General features: G+C 46.4%; 2 protein-coding genes across 3 annotated transcripts; one reads left to right on the top strand and one right to left on the bottom strand.

The window, feature by feature from the left end:
* Positions 1-654: 654 nt before the first annotated feature.
* LOC118086983 (interferon-inducible GTPase 5) lies at positions 655-10,382 on the bottom strand. Of its 2 annotated transcripts, XM_035119129.3 has the most exons (4): positions 10,252-10,364; positions 8,883-8,938; positions 6,436-7,138; positions 655-3,801 (listed from the first exon to the last, which is right to left on the bottom strand). In XM_035119129.3, exons 3-4 carry the CDS (start codon positions 7,128-7,130, stop codon positions 2,634-2,636), a joined length of 1,863 nt encoding a protein of 620 aa, XP_034975020.2. In that variant the 5' UTR covers positions 7,131-7,138; positions 8,883-8,938; positions 10,252-10,364; the 3' UTR covers positions 655-2,633. The 2 variants fall into 2 exon arrangements, with proteins under 2 accessions (XP_034975020.2, XP_034975019.3); XM_035119128.3 differs by lacking the exon at positions 8,883-8,938 and having other exon boundaries at positions 10,252-10,382.
* Positions 10,383-10,437: 55 nt separating this feature from the next.
* LOC118086984 (interferon-inducible GTPase 5) lies at positions 10,438-19,378 on the top strand. The gene is made up of 3 exons (XM_035119131.3): positions 10,438-10,571; positions 11,290-11,917; positions 15,766-19,378. The coding sequence occupies exons 2-3, from the start codon at positions 11,325-11,327 to the stop codon at positions 16,967-16,969; spliced, it is 1,797 nt and encodes a 598-aa protein (XP_034975022.1). The 5' UTR covers positions 10,438-10,571; positions 11,290-11,324; the 3' UTR covers positions 16,970-19,378.
* Positions 19,379-22,603: the final 3,225 nt, after the last annotated feature.

The following is a 22,603-nucleotide window of genomic DNA, read 5'->3' as shown; positions in this document are numbered from 1 at the left end:
AATGTTTGGATTTGTGTGGTGTCACATTAATGTAGGAAAAGACAAGTCTAGCATGCTTTGGGAGGGAGATGGATGGGTAGGAAGTCACCAGTAGCCTGCTCCTATCTGAGCCAAGAGCTACAGTAAGTTTCCCCAAAGTTTTATGGCAATATTGTGAACTTTTAATCAATAGTGGCTTCTGGGATGTATAAATATAGCTACTGGTCTTTTTAAGTTAAGGGGGCAGGAACGTTACTTGTGACAACAATGAATTTGTTCTGGAAGTCATCCAAAGATGACACGGGGGGGGGTCCCTTCCAATTCTACAGTTCTATGATTTGGTATCTCAATACAGCAATGAAAATGTTGCTTGAATTGGTCAGCAAGGCAGGGATGGGGAACCTGGGATTAGACTGCATCTCCCACAATTAAAGACCAGTGGCCATGGCAGGACTTAGATAGATACCACCCTGTATATGCTAGTGCAGAACAGGGTTTCCGAAACTTGGATCTCCAGCTGTTTTTGGACAACTACATCCCTAGCTAGCAGGACCAGTGGTTAGGGATGATGGGAATTGTCATCCAAAAGCAGCTGGAGACCCAAGTTTGGGAAACCCTGGTGTAAAATTAATAACCAAGTAAAGATTTCAATCTCACCTCCATATAACATCAACATTTCCCACCGTTTCACAACTTTATTTATTGTATAGGTAACAGCAAGCGATGCCACATAAACAACAGTTCTTGCATTGGGCTGAGCAAGTGCCGGGTGACAGACTCGCGAATCAACAGCTGTTGGGGCTCCACCCCAGCATCAGCATCCTATTACTGAGCAAGCAATTTATAAGGAATTGCAGGCTGATCTGGCAGCAAGTGCTTGCAGCATGACTTAACAAATACATATGAAGCCACAGATAATGAGTGGCTGACTAATCACTCTTCCTAGCGCCCATCAACAACTTGTGTTTACCTTTAAAACAAAAACAAAAAACCTGGTTTGAACAACGGAAAAGCCTCTGAGACTCCATTCCCAATACAGGCTCGGTGGCTTTTCTGTTCCTTGAAAGAACAAATACTTCTGAAAAGGAAGAACACATTTCAATCCCTCTGTGTGCATAGGTCAGTGTCCCAGAAGAAAAGAAAAGAGGCACACCTAGTTTTGTGCAAACAGAGGTTTTGCACTTTCATTCTCCCACCTCCACTTCCTGTCTGCCATTCAAAGCCAAGCAAGGGTTGGGCTGTGATTTTAGGTATTTGTTTGTTTCTAAACCAAGGCCAAGTAGTGCTCCTAAGGCAGCATGCTTTTTGCATGTTGAAAGTTACTCTCAATCATAACAATTAGTCAAAAGTTGCTCGTCAGAGGGTTCTTGAATTCACAAGTTGTGGCTGGTGGTGCCCACTGGGGATAGAAGGCAGCGACACCAGCAGTAGATGGAGCCTGAGCCAATGAGCACCAAATAAAATTGTCTTCCTCCTCCTCCTTTTGAGTTCCGCAAAGGCAACACTGAAATAGAGGAGAAGGAAGCTGGCAGCCATGGACACACTCGGCATTGGTGGGGCAATGCTCCACTTGACCAGTGCCAGCCTCCGCTGTAAGTAAGATTATTGAAACAGCAAGATCACATAGTAAGCAACCAAAGACAAGGAAACACAAGGAGAGGTGGAAGGGAGGGAACAGGAACCCAGCGGGCTCTGCCCTGCGGCTGAGGTTACAATGTGCAACATTTCTGCCTACTTGGTTTGAACTGGGCAGCAAGGAGCGTTTAGACGACCGTCCTCTCTTCCATTCATTACAGTCCTAAAACAATAACCGGCACACTTGCAGGAGGACATTTTTAAGGCAAGACTAGTGTGAGCCTAATGGATTGGTAAGCACTGCAAAAGGACAATGAATGACTCTCACAGGCAATGCTTAACTGCATGTGCTGAGTTCAGAAAGGATTTGTTTTCATCTGGCTCCATTAAAAAAATAATAATAATGTAAGATGGTAAAGTTGTCTCTGTGTTAGGCTTGCCATATGTCAAGAACATTCAGGACATGTCCTGGTTTTCAGGTGTAAAAATGGCAAAAATGTTGAATCTGCGAAATGTCAGGGAAAACCTGGATGTATGGCAAAGCAATGGAATAAACAGCAAAAACAGCTCCAAAAGCTTTAAATCGCTATTTTCGGGGGAGGTTTCCCCAAAGAAGCTCAATAATTCTGGGGTCTCAACAACTTTGTGCATACTATACAACTGGGGGCTTACAGAACTGACTCTTCATCCCCTCCCCTGACCAAAAACAGCTCCCTCCCAACAGAAGGCTGGTGTTGTCAAGAAATAGCATAGCCTTCTCAACAGATAGTTATGGGGAATCGTGTGACACCCATCTTCCATGGCTAAAGTGATGCAACCCAGTGTGTCGCTTCTCATCTCGGCGACTAGACCCCCCTTCTCATAGCCAAGTTCTGCCACAAGTCTTGGTCTCAGAGGGTCATGATGGGATATAACCAAGGCAGCTGGACGCTCTACTTTTAAAAATCCATCATAACGCCACTGTCCTTGGAGACCCTTGGCCTTGTTCCTTCTCATCCTCCTTATGCTCTACGTGGATAGGTTATATTGTTAAGGGTGGTGTGCAGTGTCGCACCCTCTAAATCAGTTCCTACCCAGCTCTATTTCTCTGTGTAGGCCAGCAGCAGCACCGCCTCTGCATTCTCAGACAGTTCCACCACAGCTCGCTTCAACATCTGGTAGGTGGACTCAAAGGAGATTTCGGGCTCTATCTTGACACCCCGCCCCAAATAGGGCACATAGCTCCATGCCCAGCTGGTCAGGGAGGCCGGCTTGGTGATGAGGCTGAGCACATACGCAGAGTCCAGTGGTTTAGCAAAGGGGCTCCGGATCACCCCCTGAAGCAGGCGGGGGCTTGTGCTGGTAGCCTGGGCAGTGTGCTCTAAGGAGGCCTCATCCAGGCCAAACTCTATGCAGAAGCTGGCAATGGTGGCGGTGAGGTTGTCGACCACAGCCGGCTGAGGATGCTCCACACAGAAGAGGCAGCTCTGAAGGGCCTTTCCCCACACATCTTTCATCAACACCTTGGCCTTCCGCCTAACCACTCGGGATAGGACGGTCGGCAGGGCTTTCCTCAGAGCTTTTGTCTTCAAATCCGGAGCGGAGCTGCTGAGGGCTCCCAGGAGGAGCGGCAAGTCGAAGGTGTCTGGCTTGAGGCAGGAGACCAGGAAGACCTGTGGGGAGTCCACGCCATCCTTCTTCAGAGCTTCCTCGCAGCTCTTCTGCACCTGACCCTGCACTTCCTCTTTGGCGACGGGTTGGCTCCCAGGCCGGGTCTCCACATCCACATCTATCTTGCTCCTCACAAAGAAGAACTGCTTCCCTGCTGAGGTGATGGCTCTGGCCAGGCAGCTGTGGGTGTGCTTATAGCGCTCGGAGGCCACCAGCAGGAAGAAGTCGTAGCGGCTGAGATCCAGGTGGCTCACACCTTCCTCTGTCAGCCCCACTCCTGGCAAGTCCCAAAGGTAAAGGTTGGGGACAACTGGGAGTAGGTAGGGCATGGCTTTCCTCGTCATCTCAGTCACCCCAGTGGGGGCCGCATCCGGTTCCCCACAGCCCACCCCTCTCAGAGCATTAACCAGCGAGGACTTCCCTGAGCCAACTTCTCCTATCACGGCGACATCCAGTCGTATTTGTGTGGGGTCCGTCAACACGGATGAGATCACAGTTGGGACTTCTGACAAGCTGCCGCCCTGGCAGATTGCGTACAGCTCCTTAATCTTCTTCTGACTCACCTTGTTCAAATCCTCCAGGTTCCCATCGTGAGTTCTAGAGAGAAGTGAGAACAGAATAATAAATATCCACAGTCCGGGGCTGCGTTTCCTCAGGAGTTGCACGCTGGCAGTTGGCAAGGCCGAACTGGGGTCGGAGGGGATAGCCAACCCATTGGTATTTCTGCAGCAGGGTCCCAGCACACTCCCTGCCTCCAGCTTCCTAGGGCCACCCAATGAGAAGGAAAGGCGAGCTTTTTAGCTACGGTATGTTCCAAAGTGAAGCGCTTAGGAACACTGAAAAGGTAAGGTGCTCCCATTTCAAGAGAATGGGCTGCAAGTTCTGTTATGCACAATGGGACTTCGAGGAAAACACAACTCCAAAAGAAGATATTGGAGGACTCCAATTCATTGCCCGTGTAAATAGCAGATCTAGCTAAAAGGTAACACACGGAGATCTGCATTGATTGTTTCAGTGCATCCCTAATTATGATTATTATTGTAAAATAATTATAAGATGGTTGGCATGGTCTTAGAAGAAAGCATGGCTGTGAGGGGCCATCTTCAAATATCTAATGGACTGTCACATAGAAGAAGATGGAGCAAGCTTGTTTTCTCCTGCTCTGGAGGGCAGGGCTCAAACCAATGGATTCAAGTTCCACGAAAGGAGATTCCAACTAAACATGGGGGGAAACTCTGATAGTAAGAGCTGTTTGGCAGTGGAAAAGACTCTCTCGGGAGGTGGTAGACTCCTTTCATTGGGGGTAAACAATGCAATATTTGCAAAGCACAATCTAGTGCAGGTGTGGGGAACTTTCGGTACTCCAGAGTTTGCTGAACTACAGCTCCCATCATCCCTAGCAATCGGCCTTTCCTCCTAGGGATTATGGGAGTCGAAGTTCCCCAGATTTGTCACTGACGTATATTATGAGATACCACCAAAACGAAATTTGAGAAGCTTTTCCCCGTCTCCAGAGTTCACAGAACTGTATGAAAGGGAACCCTGTTTTCAAGAATTTATCCTATTCTATTCCACCTATTGCTTTTTCACATTCCTGCCTTAGCTAATCCCAGCTGCCACATTCTGATGTTCCACTGGTCCTATTCTAGAAAGAAAGCTCATGACCCAAAAGCTTTAGCAGCAAGGTCCCCCCCCCCCCGCTGTATTTTTTTTTTTGTGCTACTGAAAAAAGTTAGGGCTCCACCAAGCCTGCTAGTATCTTCGTTTGCAGGCGGCACATAGCCCTAACAACTTGCAGCTTGAACAAACACTTTTGCATGTCTACATTCTGAGCAGCTGAATGATCCCTCCTACGGTGCAGCCACACCAGAATTATCTGCCTTTAGAAGAGCCTGGATGAAAGGACAGGACAGCAACTCATTTAGGGATGCAACAGGCAACCTCCTTTGCAGAAGGACTCTGGACTTACAGGAGCCTTTCATTACCTAATTTCCTTTTTATTTTCCAGGGCTTGTTAGGACCATTCTTATGGGACACAGCCTCCTCTTTTCAACAGTGGGGGAAAGAACACAGAAGCCAGATACAAACAACACAAACTACCTGTACTTTTTGGAAACAAATGGAGAAATTTTTGTTTCAACTAGCTTTTCTAGCTAGACGGCAAGGTTTCTGCCTTTTAAAACCAGGGTGGATTTGATTTAAATCAAATCGATTTAAATCACAATTTAAATCACTAGTCAGTAAGACTTGATTCAAATCATTTTTTTTACAGAAAGACTCATTCTTGCTGGTATAATCTTAATATTTACAACCAGATGAAGGTTTCATTTTTGGAATAATAAATTTTCAGAGTTGTTTTTACAGTTATATAAAAAATTACTGATTTGGTTATACTATTAGAAATACATAGACAGATAATTATGAAATTATGGTGAGGTTCAATAAGTTAACTGTTTATATTTGGAAAATTTTCTGCTGTGCTTTATTGGAAGGAGAAAAAAATCATTTCCTTGATAACAATTTATTTAACTAAAACAATAACATTATAACATATGTATCCATGTTTGTTAAATGATGTGGTTAAACAATTTATTTTTTTTAAATGATGTGGTTTTTTTCAAAAAATAGTTTAACCACATCATTTAACAAACATGGATACATATGTTTTAGCACACATGAAAAACTTAAAACTTTATTTCCTGATGGACTACAGTGGTACCTCTGGTTAAGAAATTAATTCGTTCCGGAGGTCCGTTGTTAACCTGAAACTGTTCTTAACCTGAAGCACCACTTTAGCTAATGGGGCCTCCTGGTGCCACCGCGCTGCCAGAGCACAATCTCTGTTCTCATCCTGAAGCAAAGTTCTTAACCCAAGGTACTATTTCTGGGTTAGCGGAGTTTGTAACCTTAAGCGTTTGTAACCCGAGGTACCACTGTATAATGTAACCTAAATAGAAAACTATCTTTAGTAAGATTTTTCCTCCGAAAGTATTTTATTTTAAAAATCTGAATTTTAATAAAAAAATCCAAGTTAAATAATTTTTTAATTTTTTTTTAAAAAAACCATTGATTTTTATCTACCGTTTAAAACCCATACTTGGTTGTTCTTGCACTCTTTTTTATTTTAGCTGTTTTTAAGGATCTCTCTGTAAATTGCTTTGGGGCCTACGTAGATACTGGAGGCAACTCACAAATAAGTAAATCAAGAGAGGCACCCTCTTCCCGACTCACCTCTTCAAATTGAGCACCTCTCCTTCCAGGCTGTCTTCAAAGCGTGCAAACTCATATCTGTCCGTCTCCAGCCCTGACACCAGGAATACCTTCTTGGGGTCCACCCCATGCTTGGTCAAAACACCAGCTAGTTCCTTCCGGATCAGCCCCAGCTGCTCAGCCGGATTGTACCTGGATCTGAGCCGCCGCTCAGCTGTGTGCAGGTCCAAGTCCACCTTGGTGCGTGCCAGGATGAGGCCTTTCCCCTTCTGCTTGATGGCCTTGAGGACTTGGAGGTGGCTGTCCCTCAAGCCTCCATCCCCGACCACCACCACAAAGCAGCTGAATTTGCTCAGGTCGCCCAAGCGTTTGAGGTAGGCGGACGGCTTCTCCGACGCCTCGAAGCCCGGCAGGTCGTGCAGGGTGAGGTCTGGGTAGACAGGGTGAGCGTGGGCAACCGGTTGCTTCGTGGTCTCAGGGGCCTCTCGGAGATATGCCCATGGATCCGTCACCCGGCGGGGCTTGTCCAGGAGAGCCCCGACCAGGGTGCTCACCCCTGAGCCACGCTCTCCCAGGATCCCGACCTGGATCTTGAGGGTGTTCACACAGTCCACCAGCGCCTGGATTTGGGAAGCGGCACTGCTGGCGTTTTGGGCCTCATACTGGGCCTTCAGGATCTTCAGGTACGATTCGTCCAGGACGGAGGAACCGGCCATGGCTGGAGCTGCAGAGAGGACGGAGGAAGGAAAAAAGAGAATACTATCTGCAGTTCTCAGCGTGCTCTTTAGGGATGCATGAGCAGATGCTTATCTCTGCCTGCCTCCCTCCTTCCCTTTCTCTCACACACATGTATTGACCATCCATACAGTGAGTTGAGGAAGTAGGGGGTCACCCATTTGATATCTGTCTCAGAGCCACTTCCTTTGTTACCTTAATGGCCCATGCTTCGAGGGCCATTACCTCACCAGGAAGCTAGCCTGGGCTATACCAGGAAATGAGTGCCGTGCTGGATCCAGGAATTAGAAGGGTGCTCAGGCACATATCCTACCCTACGCCCCCAAAGGAAAAAAATCAACACAGTATGCTTATGTCTGTAGTATGGTTGGATTCCTCTTTGTAGAGTGCTCTCCCCAGGGAGGCTCGCCTGGAGCCTTCGTTCCATATCTTTAGGTGCCAAGCAAATAACGTTCCTGTACAAGGTAAAGGACCCCTGGATGGTTAAGTCCAGTCAAAGGCAACAATGGGGTTGCGGCACCCATCTCGCTTTCAGGCCGAAGGAGCCCGCGTTTGTCCACAGACAGCTTTCCGGGTCATGTGGTGAACATGACTAAACCGCTTCTGGCGCAACAGGACACTGTGATGGAAACCAGAGCACACAGAAACGCCATTTACCTTCCCGCCACAGCAATACCTATTTATCTATGTGCACTGGCGTGCTTTCAAACTGCTAGGTTGGCAAGAGGTGGGAAAGAGCAACAAGAGCTCACCCCGTTGCTGACCTTCTATTTGGTAAGCCCAAGAGACTCACTGGTTTAGACCACAGCGATGCCCACGTCCCTGTACAACCAGGCCTTTGGCTAATTAAACACTCTATGGTCTTTAAAACTGTGAGGGGTATCTATTGTTTTTGCTTGTTGCTATGTTATGTATTTTTTGGTGTTTTTTATATTGTAAGCTGCCTTGTAGTCCTCGGATGAAGGAGAGGAAGAAAGGCAAATTTATAAAAGTGAAAATAACAACAACAACAACAGAGAGTTGCTAGGCACTGTCTGCAGTTAAAAGCTCTGCCTGCAGGATTACTATCTAATAGCAACCAGAGTCAAAAGGGAGGGAACTGGATAGTAAGGGATCACCAGTCCCCAAACGACAGGGAAAAGGTGCCTAGAAAAAGAACCCAGTAAGGCAGCCTGTATAAAGAAAGACGACTTTGGCTCCAGCATCAGACCACTAAAAATATGTCCCAGCCAGGAGTCCTGTTTCCAAAGCAAAGCCACCTCTGCCCACTTTAAACAAACAAAGCCAGCCCATGACCCCAACAGAGAAAAATCAAATATTTGGTTTCTTTTTTTCCTGTCAAAAACTAAGGGCTGCATCCAACCTCTACTCAGAGCAGTTCGGATGAAATCAATGGGCCTCAGTTAGCTACGTCCTATTAATTTCAATGGGTCTACTTCTGAGCAAAGCAGCATTGGCTAGAACTCTAAATTTTGTTAAAGGAACACTCTTAGCCGTTGGGGAAAACCTAGAGTTTATTAGAGAAGAACTAAGAACTACTCTCCTGGATCAGACCATGAAAGGCCTACCTAGTCCAGAAGCCTGTTCCCACATTGGCCAACCAGACACCAAAGGGAAGCCTGGAAGGGTGAACTGAGCACAATAAGCACAAGAACGGGCCTTCTCAGTCGTGGCTCCCCAGTTATGGAACGCTCCCCCCATCATTACCTATATTTAGGCACAAGGCCACAAACCTTTCTCTTCTGCCAGGCTTTTAATTATCCACGGTCTCCATCAGTGGGTGGGATGCCTTTTAAATAAATAATAAATATGTACGTGTTTTCAGCTTTTACTAAAGTTTGTGCAGTTGGCTTTAAAAAGGGGGTTAGACAAATTAATGGAGGAGAAAACTCTCAGCGGTCATGATGGTTATATGCAACTTTCAGGATCAGCAGCAGAATATCAGTTCTATGAGGACAGTTATTGTTATTATTATAATTATTATTGGTTGATTTAGTTATCGAACTTATCACTTAAAAAGCAACAAATGAAAAGCAACTCAAAAAGCAACTTGTATATTGAACCTAATCAACCACTAAAAGCCTTATTTCTTAACTGGTGCAAACAGAATGTTATGTCACTTGGCACCTGCAAGAGTGCCAGTTCTGCAGATCAAAGCATTTATGGGATGAGGTTGATCCTGCAGGTAAACTGGCCCCAAGCTGTTAAGGGGCTTTTTATGCTAATAGTAACATGTCAAAACCAACCACTAGCAAACTGATCACCAGTGCAGATCTCAGAGAACATTCTGAGTTGGTGGCCACATCACGGCACCACGCTTGGAGCTGCTGGTTCATAGCTCGTACTGCCTACGCTGACTGGCAGCAGCTATCCAGAGGACATTCCCAGGCCTACCTGAATATGTTGCCAGGCATTGAACCTGGTAACTTCTGCCTGCAAAGCAGATGCTCTTACCTCTGAGCTACAAGCCCTTCCCCTTGACAGCAAATCCCTTAAGAACAAGTGTGTTTTGCTGGAGGCAGATCTGGGGAACTGCTGGACTTTCCCAAATATGGGGGTCAGCCAATGGCTTCTTTGTCACAGAATTGTGGTTGTAAACCAAGACCTTCAGAGAAACGTTTAATAATCAAAACAAGCCTGCCGGCTTCCATCTTGATAGGTGGAGGCCTTTCTGAGCACAACACACCGTCAATAATTGCCCTTGTTCGTTAAACTGCCCTTTTCCGTTTGTTTTTGAACATCAAGCCTGATGCGGAACAACGCCGAAGAGCTCAAAAGCTTGCTCACTATTTTGTGATCTTTTGCGGGATTGGTCCTAATACAGGTACAAATAAAGTAAAATCCAAGTGAGGATTTTGGACCCTGGACAAACGCGGCTAACTATGATTTTTATATTTTAATTTATTTTAAAATAAATGTGTCTCTTTTGCGTGTCCCGGATCCCCACCCCCGACTCCGGTTCTTGTCTTACAGGTTAGGGAGAATGCCAGCCACAAAAGGAACCCAGGAGTCCTGGATGACTGCCAGCCAGCCAACCCCACCCGGCCGCCCCCCAAAATGAAAAGGTTTCGGGAAGGGAGGTGTCCCAGGGGCAAAACCTACCCGTCCGTCGCCCGCCTGTCTGGGTCTTCTGTGCGCGGCGAGGCTTGGATACTGCTGCGCCCCTGCGCCCTGGCCCCAGATGACGCGCAAAGCAAAATCTGGGAAACAGAAACCTCTTGGACGGGGGCGGAGACGGCGGCTCCTCCTCTTCCTCCCGGCTGGCTGTGCTTGGCAGGCGGAAAGGCTCCTCTGACGTCTCTGGGATGCGAAGGGAAAACAGATCAGAGCGCATCGGCAGGCGGGTGGGATGAGGAAGCAGCCAAAGGGGGACAACGCCAGGAAGCCGAGCGAGCGGTCCCGGGGCGCTGCCTTGTAAGCGGGTAAGCAAGCCCAGCCCGGCGGGTGTCTCCCCATCTTCTTCAGCCTCCATAAAACGAATTCGTTCTGCCTGCCTGAAGATCTTCCCGGCCTGATGGAAAAGGCAAAAATACTCTCCGGCCTCTTTCCGCATTAGTGCGCCGCTGTGTCTGCCAGATCGCTTAATCAACCTGTTTTCTTGCCTAAGAATCAGCGGCCCTCTTATGCCATAGGCTCAACCCTTACGCCAAAACGTAGGAGAAGGGTCGCGGGCGATGACCGACTTCAGGGGCTGGTGGCTTCAAGGCTGGATTAATGCAATGCTTTTTTTGTGAGGCTTCTCTTGCAAATTGATCTGGAAGCTGCAGGATGAGGCCATGTTAGCATATAGCACTCCTGCTCGGAGATCTGCACCAGCTGCCCGTTTGGGGTGAAAACCTCCCCGCCAGCATATAACACCTTGCTTGCGGGGGTTGTACCGTACTGCTTGCCGATCTGCTACCCAGGTTCAATATTATACCAGGTTATACCATTCAGGACCAGGTTACCTGGGAGATACACCATGGCTGCGGTCCTCAGCTTGAGGCCAGACTCATTCCATTTTGGTGGTTTGTGTGTGTGTGTGTGTGTGTGGACTTAACATATATACAGCCAAGCTCATTGCGTTTAATCACAGCCTCTAAGTAATGTTGTTGTTTCTCTCTCTCTTTCCACCTCTCCCCTTTCCTTATGTTTCCGCAGCATCTCTTGAGAAGCCCTGTTTCCCTGCATCCAACATGGCTCTAAAGACCCCCCAGGGCTCTGTGCTGAGCTCCCCAGAGCAAGGGGATGTCTCCGTGGTCCTTGTGGGAAAATCAGGGGTGGGAAAATCGGCTCTCCTCAATGCCCTGCGTGGGATGACCGAAAACGATGTCGGATGTGCTCCGTTGGATGCCCCACCTAAATCCGGGGGCCCTGTCATGTACCCCGACCCATCCCATCCCAATTTACTGATCTGGGAACTAGCTCTGGATTGTGAGGGGCAGGCCGACCGGTGGCTGAAGGAGGCTGACGTTTTTGTCGTGGCGACAGATGGCAAGTTTGACGAGACTCATGCCCACCTGGCCAGGGAGGCCCGGGCGGCTGGCAAGAAGGTCTATTTTGCCCGCACCAAGGCTGATTTGGATCTTCATACCCTCAAGCGGTTGATGGGGGAGCACTACAACCGGCCCGAGGCCCTGCAGGCCCTGCGGGGTGTCTGTGCTGAGTCGCTGGGGGCCCACGGTCTCGGGGAGCCCTTTGTCTTCCTGATCTCTGCTTTTGAACCCTTCGCCCTGGACTGCCCCCAGCTGCGAAAAGTGTTGCTGGACGACGTCCACACGTACGAGAGGTAAGTCAGGCAACCAGCTCAAGCGAGCCGTAGGAACATAGAATCATATCAATGAATGAACATGACTAAGATTCATAATGACGATAATAATATTGTGGAACTAGAAAAGGGTTGCCGGAAGTGATCAAGGGGATGAAGCCGCTCCCCTATGAGGCTCAGGGCTTTTCAGTTTAAAGACAAATCAAAATTAGAAGAAATCTTAATCGATAAGGAAGGTAAATATATATCCAATCTGTATCAATTATTGTTAAAATGGGAAACGGAGGAGGAGCTAACAAAAAATTATATGATCAAATGGAGTCAGGATTTGGGTAAAATAATTAATTTGCAGAAATGGGAACAATTATGGAAAAGAGATTCGAAATTTACTCCAAATTACGATTTGTTAGAAAATTTATTCAAAATGCAAAATCAATGGCATTTAACGCCGGCCAAACTAGCTAAAATGTATCCTAGTGCCAATAATATCTGCTGGAGATGTTGCAAAGAAATAGGTACATATATTCATGTTTGGTGGAATTGTGATCGTATCAAGGAATTTTGGGAATTAGTTTACAATGAGTTGAAAAAAATTCTGAAATATTCTTTCAAAAAACAACCAGAAACCTTCCTATTAGGAATGCTGGGAGAGGATATAAAACCTAAAGATAGATGTGTAGTGAGCTATGCGACTGCTTCAGCAAGACTACTAGTCGCAAGAGCATGGAAGTCAAAAGAAATCCCAAGAAAGGAGGAATGGTTAGAAAAATTAATTTTATATTATAACTTGGCAAGAAAACACGAAATATTGAAAGAAACAAACCTGGAGGACAACGTAGGGAAATGGGAGTCACTTACCGTTTATCTGAGCACTTATATAGATAAATCGTCTCTCCTCTCTGATGTAACAGGACTCTAGAATCAAAAAGATAGCAAATTAGTTATATGAATGTTATTGACATTGTAATAACCATAATCTTTTTTTGTTTTGTTTTGTGAATTTAGTAGATACAAAAATTAAGTACTTACCGTGTATCAACGTGTGTGACCGGAAACAAGTATAGTATAGATAAGTCTAAGTTAGGTTGTGAAGGATTAGGGATAGGGGTGGGGGTAGGACTCAGGGTGGGGGTGGGGGATTTTTTGTATTTGATAATGTGCTGAATTGTTTTGTTTTGTTTTTGTTTCGTTTCGTTTTCTTATTGTTGTATTTGTTTAAATTATTAATAAAAACTTTTTATTAATAAAAAATAAAAAAAAAAAAAAAGAAAAAAGAAAAAAAGGTGATTAAAGGGAGAGGACACTATAGAGGTGTGTAAAATTACGTGTGACACAGAGAAAGTGGATAGTCATAATCAGGCATCCCCAAACTGCGGCCCTCCAGATGTTTTGGCCTACAACTCCCATGATCCCTAGCTAACAGGACCAGTGGTCAGGGATGGTGGGAATTGTAGTCCAAAACATCTGGAGGGCCGAAGTTTGGGGATGCCTGGTCATAATACAGTCGTATCTTGGTTGTCAAACGCCTTGGTACTTGGACGTTTTGGCTCCCGAACGCCGCAAACCCGGAAGTCAGTGTTCCAGTTTGTGAGCGTATTTTGGAAGCCAAATGTCTGTTTCTGCTGTCAGAATTGTTTCTGGGGCCAATCAGCCAATCGGAAGCCACGCCTTGGTTTGCGAACGTTTTGGGAAGCCAATAGGGGTCTCCCAACAACTCTCATTGTAACTGGCTGGCCACTGTGAGAATCGGATGCAGGATTGGACAAACCTTTGATCTGATCCACCAGGGCTCTTACGTTCTTAAGTTTAATGGAAGAAAACCTACAGGGACTTCATGAACAGAGTTCTGAGACCAGGTGCCTGTGGGCATGGGCACGTCGCTCATAAGGACAAGGGCCTTTGGCTGATGTTCTTGTGGAGCGACAAGGAATGTAAATTACAAGCGCAGGCCGATATTTATATCCTGGTGGCCTTTGCTCGAGTGTCATCAGGACTTTTGCTCAGAGCAAAGCAACCAGAGAAGTGGCCTTGTTGGTCTCTGTTTGTGCCTCCCCTGTGGAGAAAACAGTGTTTGTTTACAAGCAACAACCCCCACCTCCAAGATGCTCCTGCTACCCCGAGTTGCAATCAAATGAAGCTGTGTCAATCCAGTGTAGTGCAGTGTTAACTTTCTCGGAATTCCAAACGGGTCCACTGGTCCAAAAAGGGTGGCAACCTTTTAATAAGTCGACCACATATGAAAAAACGTTCCCTCTACCTCTTTGGACTTGTAAAAGGGTAAAAAGGGTGTTGGGAAATGATCACATAATGAATTGAATTTTGTTTTTCAAATGTCCCCCCCGCCCCAAACAACAACAACAACAACAACAACCAGAGTGCTTCCTGTTGGGGATAATTTAGACTGAAATTCCCAGGTGTCAAAAAAGGATACCATATTTATGGATGCAACAACTGTGGCCCATGTTTTGTTAGCTCCCATATGGAAATCGAGTGAGGTCCCAGCCAAAGAAGAATGGCATCTTAAGTTGACAGAATATGCACAACTTGGAGACTTAATATATAAAATAAGAGAACAAGAAGAACATACGTTTAGAGAAGATTGGAAAATGTTTATTGAATATATGGGAAATAATTGTGTACAGCTGAAAATGCTGGCAGCATTAAGATACATTCAACAGTGCAAATAAGTTTTGATGGATGCAATAATGGAATACTGAATGGTATAGTTTTTTGTAAAATATGCAGGGATTTATGATATGTAAAATGAACCAGGGAAGAAGGGAAGTTATTGATATCTTTAGGATGCAAAAATGAGTACTGTATTTTTCGCTCCATAGGACGCACCTGACCATATGACGCACCTAGTTTTTAGAGGAGGAAAACAAGATTTTTCTTTCTTTCTTGAATTGTCCTAGGCATAGCAGCCAACTCCTAGAGGCCTACGTGCCTTTGCCCCCCCCCCCATTAAATATTTGAGGAAGCTTCTTTTGCAAAGGGGGAAAGCTCCATTTTTGAGGATCAGCTCAAAGTTGTGCAGCTTTTTTTGCAAATGGGAAAAGCCCCTTTTTTGTGGGGGGGTGGTGTGTCAGCTCAGAGTTGTCCATCTTTTTTGCAAAGGGGGAAAGCTCCATTTTTTAGGATCAGCTCAAAGTTGCTGAGTTTCCTTGCAAAGGGAAAAAAATTCCTGTTTTTATGGGGTTCAACTCACAGTTCTGCAGCTTCTTCTATAGGAAAGGAAAGAGGCCCATTTCTACAGTTTCCAGACAGATAATCTAACCAGTCAGTTACATGTCTCCCTCTGCAGACAATAATTGAGGCCTAGGCAAGGGGCCGGGAAGGGAGCTAGCTCTCTTATCTCCCTTCCCGATCTCTTGCAATCAGCTGCTGAGCGGGTTCCTTTCTGCTCATTCCCTCTTGTTAGCCTTTAGCTCTTTCTTAAAAAAAAACCAAAACAACAACCATGATCTGCCTTTAGCCCCTGGGCAATTCAGCTCCAGGGACCATGCATTCGCTCCATAAGACGCACAGAACCTCCTCTTACTTTTTAGGAGGAAAAAAGTGTGTCTTATGGAATGAAAAATACGGTAATTTAAATTGTAAAATGAAAAATTTAATAAAAATTGTATAGAAATAACAAAAAGTGTGGCCACCTTTGAATGAGCTTAGTTGCTGTGGAATGCCTGCTGACCAATGGGGTGGGAAATGGGAACTGGAATGGAGGGCTCCACAATACAACATTAATTTCATATGATATTAATTCTAGCCATTGGATACCAATGATGTTAATATAATAGGAGATCAACTATAGTTACACTATTAATCCCAGTTCTTGCTCCCTCTCCCTTGCTGTGTCCTGTTTGCCCCCACAGGGTCCTAAAGCCCACTCGCTTGGACTACGAGGTGATCAGCGAGCAGGAGATTGCAGAGATCCAGGAGGCCTATGAGCTGGGAGGCCTCTCGGAAGTGGTGACCCGCATTCAGTGCAGCCTGGAGACCCTCTGGAATGCCCATCTTGACATTGGCATCACGGGGGAGTCGGGCGCTGGGAAATCCACCTTTGTCAACGCCTTGAGGGGTGTGGGCGATGAGGATGAGGGAGCTGCGGAGACGGGCGTGACAGAGACCACAGCCCAGCCTACGCCATATCCTTACCCCGCCCACCCCAATGTCATCCTGTGGGATCTCCCTGGCATTGGCACACCCAACTTCCAGGCTGAACGCTACCTAGAAGCGGTGGAGTTTTCTCGCTACGACTTCTTCATCATCCTGGCCTCGGAGAGGTTTAAGGAGAACCACGTCCGTTTGGCCAAGGCCATTGTCAAAGAAGGCAAGCGGTTCTATTTCGTGCGCACCAAGCTGGACAATGACCTGGAGTCCATGAGGAGGCGGAGGAACCCTCCAGCCGACGAGGAAGTCCTGGAGCAGATCCGGACTGACTGCCGGGAGAAGCTCGCCAAGGCCGGGCTGGCAGACACCAAGGTTTTCTTGCTCAGCAGCTTCGAGATGGACAAGTTTGACTTCCAAGTCTTCGAGGAAACCCTGGAGCAAGAACTTCCGAGCCACAAGCGCCACGCCTTCCTGCTGTCACTGCCCAACGTCTCCTCGGTCATCATAGACAAGAAGAGGCAGCTCCTTCACCAGGAGGTTTGGAAGGTAGCTCTTATCTCCAGCTTGGTGGCCGCCGTCCCTTTGCCGGGCCTGGCCTTCACCTGCGATGTCTCCATTTTGCTGAGGAAGCTGTCCACCTACCGGCAGGACTTTGGCCTCGATGCAGCGTCCTTGACCCGTCTGGCCGAGCGGTCGGGGAAACCACTGGAGGTCCTGAGGGCCGAAGTCCACAGCACTCTAGGCCGGAGCATCAACAGGGAAGTGGTCATTGGGTTGCTGGGGAAGGCCACTGGGACAGGCTTGGTGGTGGCCAATTTCTTCATCCACCGGATTCCGATTTACGGAGCCCTGGCATCCGGCGGGATTTCCTTCCACACCACTTACTACATGTTGAGCCAGTGCTTGGAAGAGCTGGCTAATGACTCCCAAAGGGTCCTCATGAAGGCCTTTGAAAGCGAGGTCTGAGGCAGCTGGAACAAGGCCGCAGTCCCTAGGCGCCTCTGTGACTTTTCCTCAGATGCCTTAGCACTGTTACGTTCCTGCTTTAGCTTTAACATGGCTGATCTACTTGTTGATGTTTATGGAGTCATGGGACCATGATCTTGTTTTGGAACCTGGTTTTGACAAACGGGAATTGCATGAGGCCGCCATCCCCCATTGGAATGAGAGCAAGATTTAGACGAGCAATTTCTGTGCAGTGTTCCAGAAGGCTCCACAGTTCCCTGTTACTCAGGGGCGGCCAACCCCTCCAGATGTTGCTGAACCCATCACCCCTGCATGTAAGCCAGTGTTTCCCAAACTTGGGTCTCCTGCTGTTTTTGGACTACAACACCCATCATCCCTTGCCAGCAGGACCAGTGGTCAGGCATAATGGGAATTGTAGTCCAAAACTGCTGGAGACCCAGGTTTGGGAAACCCTGGTGTAAGCCATGCTGACTTGGGCTGATGGGAGCTGTAACCCAACACCTGGAAGGCAATTGGATCCCCGTTCCTGTTTTATAATAATGTCACGTGACTAACCTGTGGCCTTCTGGATGCTGCTGAACCACAACTCCCATCTTCCCTTTCTATTGGCCATGTTGACTTGGGGTGATGGAAGTTGTAGTCCTTCGACACTGTAGTCCATCAACATCTGGAGGACCAAAGACTTGTCTGTCATGTGCCATTAAGCATTCAGTGGCAGGTTTAGTAACTGATGTGGTAGCTTCAGCTTTTGGAAACCGGAGCTCACTTTGCCTCAGATACGTGACGTAATTTGGAATGCTTCCTAGAGATAAATCCACGGACATAAGTGGAGAAGGGTGTGTAGGAAAGGAAACTAATGTATTATCAAACTTTCTACACTGTCTCATGCAGCTGATAGAATCGGAGTCTGGGACTCACATGCTTTTTTCCTAATGTATTAGGTGCTGTGATGCTGCTATGTTTTTAGCTATTCTTACTTTTGTCTGTAAGCCGCCTTGAGTCCCCGTCAGGGAACAAGGTGGGGTATAAATAAACATACAACAAAAACGATACTTTTTGCAGATTTCAAAAGTGGCAAACGTCACACCGTTAACACTTTTGGGATTTTCTTATGCGGTTGTCCTTATAAATGCGCATGATTGAAACGGGCAGAAGTTAAGCCTGGTGGAATTGGAGGGATGCGGCCTGGCTCTTTAAGAACAAAGGGCTGGTGTCTATGTGTTTTACTTCCTTCGAAGCAGTGGAGTCAGAGCGCCACCTGGTGGAGGGGAGCTCCATGGCACTTGAGACAATGCAGCAGCCCAGTCCACTTGCTGGTGGAATCGAAAGAGCAGCTTGATGGAAGTATGGAGCCCCATGAAGCCTGGTCGCTTAGGGTAGGGTGACTGGCACACTGCCCTGCTCACCTCAAATCAGCACCCTGTTGGTCACCACCTTATTCTTATTTATTTATTTATTAAATTTGTTTACCCGTGGATCTCAGGGCAGTTCACAACCCAGTCTGTCGGGTGACGCGGGCTGTCAGCTGCCTCCTCTTTAGTTTTCAGGGGTTCCCTGGTACAACTCGGCAGGGAGGTTGGTGTGGGGCAGACCTGGGATTAGTCGGCTCCACCTCAGCTGGATAGCTCAGTTGGTTAGAGCGTGGTGCCGATAACACTGAGGTTGCAGGTTCGTTTCCCCCTAAGGGACAGCTGCATATTCCTGCATTGCGATGAACATAAGCTGTACACGTGTTCCTTATTAGGAAGCTGCTATAGGCTCTGGTTTTGCCTACTGCTGGGCTTCCTTCCTCCTGCCCTACCAATCCCAGTCATTACTGGATGGAGCGATCTGTCTCTCCTCCACCTTGCCTGGTCACTCGATCTGCATGCAATTCCCGGTCACTTGCGGCGACCAGGCTAGCACTGAATTAGAAGGCTGGGCTAGAAGATCCTGGGCAGCGAAGCGCCCAGTGGCCTCTGTCTTAATACCTTGCAAAGGAGCTACCCATTGGGGTAGGTAGTACTAGTGGCCCATATGGTTGGAGTCCAGCTCTCATTATCCCTGACCATTTACTGGGATCGCAATCTAACAATGCAGTCAGTTTGGTAGAGCACGCAACTCTTAATCTCGGGGCTGTGGGTACCAATCCAAGGTATGGGCTGGAGGTGGAGGTGGAGGAGGAGGAGGAGAAAGTCATGTTGTGCCTCTAACAGCAGTTTCCCCAGCATGCCACTAGAGGGCAGGGCCATGCAGTTTCTGAAATAACACCTGCAAAATTTGCACTTGCAATCCTATTGCTGCATTGGAAGGAGAGGAAATTGCCAAACGAGGCAGTTTCTAATTACGCAGCTCCCCCTTCCACATTTTCTTCTGTGGTGTAACACTCATATTTCCCTTCTACCATTAATAAAGTTGTTAAGGCATTAACTGTTGTCCTCATGCTCTTGCGAAGTCTCTTGAATATTTCATCTGGTTTCTTTGGAGCCGTTTAGGTGTGGAAAGCTTTTCTAAAACCCTCAGTTACAAATGGCCATTTATAACCAAGCAAAACACTTTAGCCTGTGAATAACTCCGTGAAAATTAGTAGCTCACAGCAAAACATAATGCTTAGAATTGAGCCAGTTTGGGGTGTGCTGATTCCAAGGAGGGGGACAAAAATCCCCTGGGAATCGCATCAGCCATCATTTGGGAGGGTTGCAGATCTGTGTGAAAATGTTCTTTTCAAAATGGGGATAGAAAGCATGGCTCACTCATCTGATCTGATTTGGTGGTGCTGTCATATTGCAAACCCTAATGGGTCACATGATTCCTGACTGGGCCACTTAGTAAAGAAGAATTTTTCCTTTAAAAAATGTACACAAAGCAGAGAGAGGCAGCCAAACGAGTGAAAATAAAATAAATGCCCCTGGAAACTTGGCTAGGCTCCAGTTATTCACCTGCCTATGCTGAATCAGTGGCCTCAAAGAATCACCTACAATTTCCATAGTTCCCTTCATGGAGGAATTCATGGTTAAACTGCTCGGGGAATGGGAAACGGGTATCTCCTGACAACTCTCGGCACTCATAACAAACTACAAGCCCCATGATTCTTTGGGCAAAGCCATGTCTGCTTAAAAGTGGTATGAGAATGCTTTAACTGTAACTGCTTCTGTCTGAGGAATTCAGGCAAGGCACTATTTTGTCCTTCACCTCAGATACCAAATAGTTCTGTGAAGGCCCTTTTCATCACAGATGAGCTAAACACGCTACTTTTTGCTGTCATTTATTTGTAGATGACATAGGGCACACACGCCAAAAGTGATTAAGAACATCTTTTACAAATTGGTTTATTGGTGTTACGTGATCTACGCTACCTGCACCAGGGGCCTCCCACCCAGCTTACATTTTTGGGGGACTTTAACTTCTGCCTCTGCTGTAATACCGTCGGCACTGACGAGGCCCTAATTTTAGACACAACCACTAGAGCAGGGGTTCCCAACAAAATTTTCTCGAGGACCCCTCATCAAGCCACTATTGTGACAAGGACCCCCATTAATTCCTAATCCTAAAATTAAAAAGTGAGAGCCAAATTAAGTCTTTTTATATTTTATATTTATACGTTTTTTACAGTTACAACAGAGTACTCCATCAGTATACAGTTAGTTTTAATTTTCAGTTCTTAATGAGATGAACCACTTTTTAACCAACGGTCCATTTTTAACTACGCGAACTGTAGCTTCAGCAAAAAACAACGCTTTGTTTGTAAACACTACTGTTTTGCAAGGAGGCAGCGCGCGCCAGGGAGGAGGGAGGGGAATGGAGAAGACAGGGTACCTGCGCAGTAGCACACAAATGAAGCTGACGCGTGCAAAGCATCTTGGGGAGGTGAGTGTTAGTAGAATGTGCGCGCTGCCTCTTTGCAAAATAGTAGTGTTTGTAAAGCGCCACCTAACGGCATACAGCAGAACTACTGCCTCTATCTAATTCTAGTTTTGCGCTAGACTCTGCTCATGCAGGAAGCGACCAAAACAAAAAATCTGTTATCATACGAAATATATTTAATATATTTTTTATTCTAATAGCATCTTGCGGACCCCTCTGGCATAGCTCGCGGACCCCTGGGGGTCCCCGGACCACCTGTTGGGAACCACTGCACTAGAGCAAAAACTGTGATGGTGACAGAAGCACTTACATGGCCGCCGCGCCCCGATTGCCTCCCTCTGAGGACCCCGTTGCTCCTTCCTAGAGCAGCGGAGGAGCTGGACGTGGAGGGCCTCACCTCTGGATTAAATTTTCTGTTTTTTTCAATTTCAAATACACATTTTACACCCTTAAGATATCAATGACATCGCTTCTTCTCTTTCCATGGTTTATTTTACATATCTCAAATCCTTGCATATTTTACAAAAACTATACCAATCAGTTTTCCATTATTGCATCCATCAAAACTTACGGTATTTGCACTGTTGAATTTATCTTAATGCTGCCAGTGTTTTCAGGTGTATACAATTATTTTCCATATATTCAATAAATGACACTTGGGGATTTCAGTCTGAATTATCCCCAAAGTACTTTTTTTTTTTGGGAAAGTACTTTTAAATATATTTTTTTCAATCCATTTTAGATCATTTCCCAATACCCTTTTACATGTCCACCCCACTGCCTGAGGTCTTTGTCTCAGTCTGCCTAATAGAAGGGCCGGCCAACTTCTGTAATCCTGCAAGACCACAAGACCCTGCACTGGGTCCCTGACCTGGGTTTACATTTTAAGGCCGCTAGAAAGTGAGTTGGATAATTAATGACTGTTGGTCTGTGGCTGCTAAACAGAAACTGTTCTGATGAGGTTTTTCAAGATTGCCCAGACTTCCCAATCCTCGTGTGTTGGCCATGTCGCAACAATCCAGTTCCTCAGAAATGACATGTTCCAACTTGGTACGGTGAACTCAGTCGTATTTGGATATGATAAACGTTCTCGATTCATGGAAGTGGCATTGATGACGGGGAGGAAGGGGTGTTGGCCAGATACCCAGGCCCCTGTGTGGATAAGCACATAACAGCATATGAACCACAAGGCAATGAGACTAACCTGCAGGGAGATCCATTTGTGCCTCTGCAAAAATCAACCACAACTGGTAAGTGTTGGGGTAGAGCTGATCAGCGCTTAAGTCATTTTCAGTAGCATTGGATCGTATCCTGTTAGGTTTTACTCAGAGCAGACCACTGAAATTAATTTGCATGATTATATTAAGCCCGTTAATTTCAATGGTCTGTTCTGGATAAAACTTAGAAGAAATCACCTTCTTTGTTTAATTTAAACCCTGCAAGTGGGGATTTGCAAACTGGCCAATTACAGTTTTCCCGTTTTCCCATTTTTAAATTCAGTTCTCCACATTTCCACAATGGCCTGCAATTAGAAAACCCAGCAGCATTTTAGTATGTTAGCTTCACTAATAAGCGCATTAGTGAATGTACACTTTAGCATATATGCATTTTTGTAGAATCGCACTTCAAAATCAAAATGTGGAAGGATGATTGGTTTCCTCAGAGGGTGATTAGTTTTGCCTTCAAATGCAAACTGAATCCAATTTCTCCCGCTTCCCAAAGCCTTAAGTGAACAGGTACCAGCTGAGTCTGAAATGGACGGCTGTTGCTAGATCAATGTCTTTTATAGAT

The sequence above is a fragment of the Zootoca vivipara genome, chromosome 6, assembly GCF_965207765.1.
Source record: "Zootoca vivipara chromosome 6, rZooViv2.hap1.1, whole genome shotgun sequence".
NCBI lineage: Eukaryota > Metazoa > Chordata > Lepidosauria > Squamata > Lacertidae > Zootoca > Zootoca vivipara.
The sequence above is the reverse complement of the archived record's forward strand: the minus strand, read 5'-3'. Positions and strand labels throughout refer to the sequence as shown.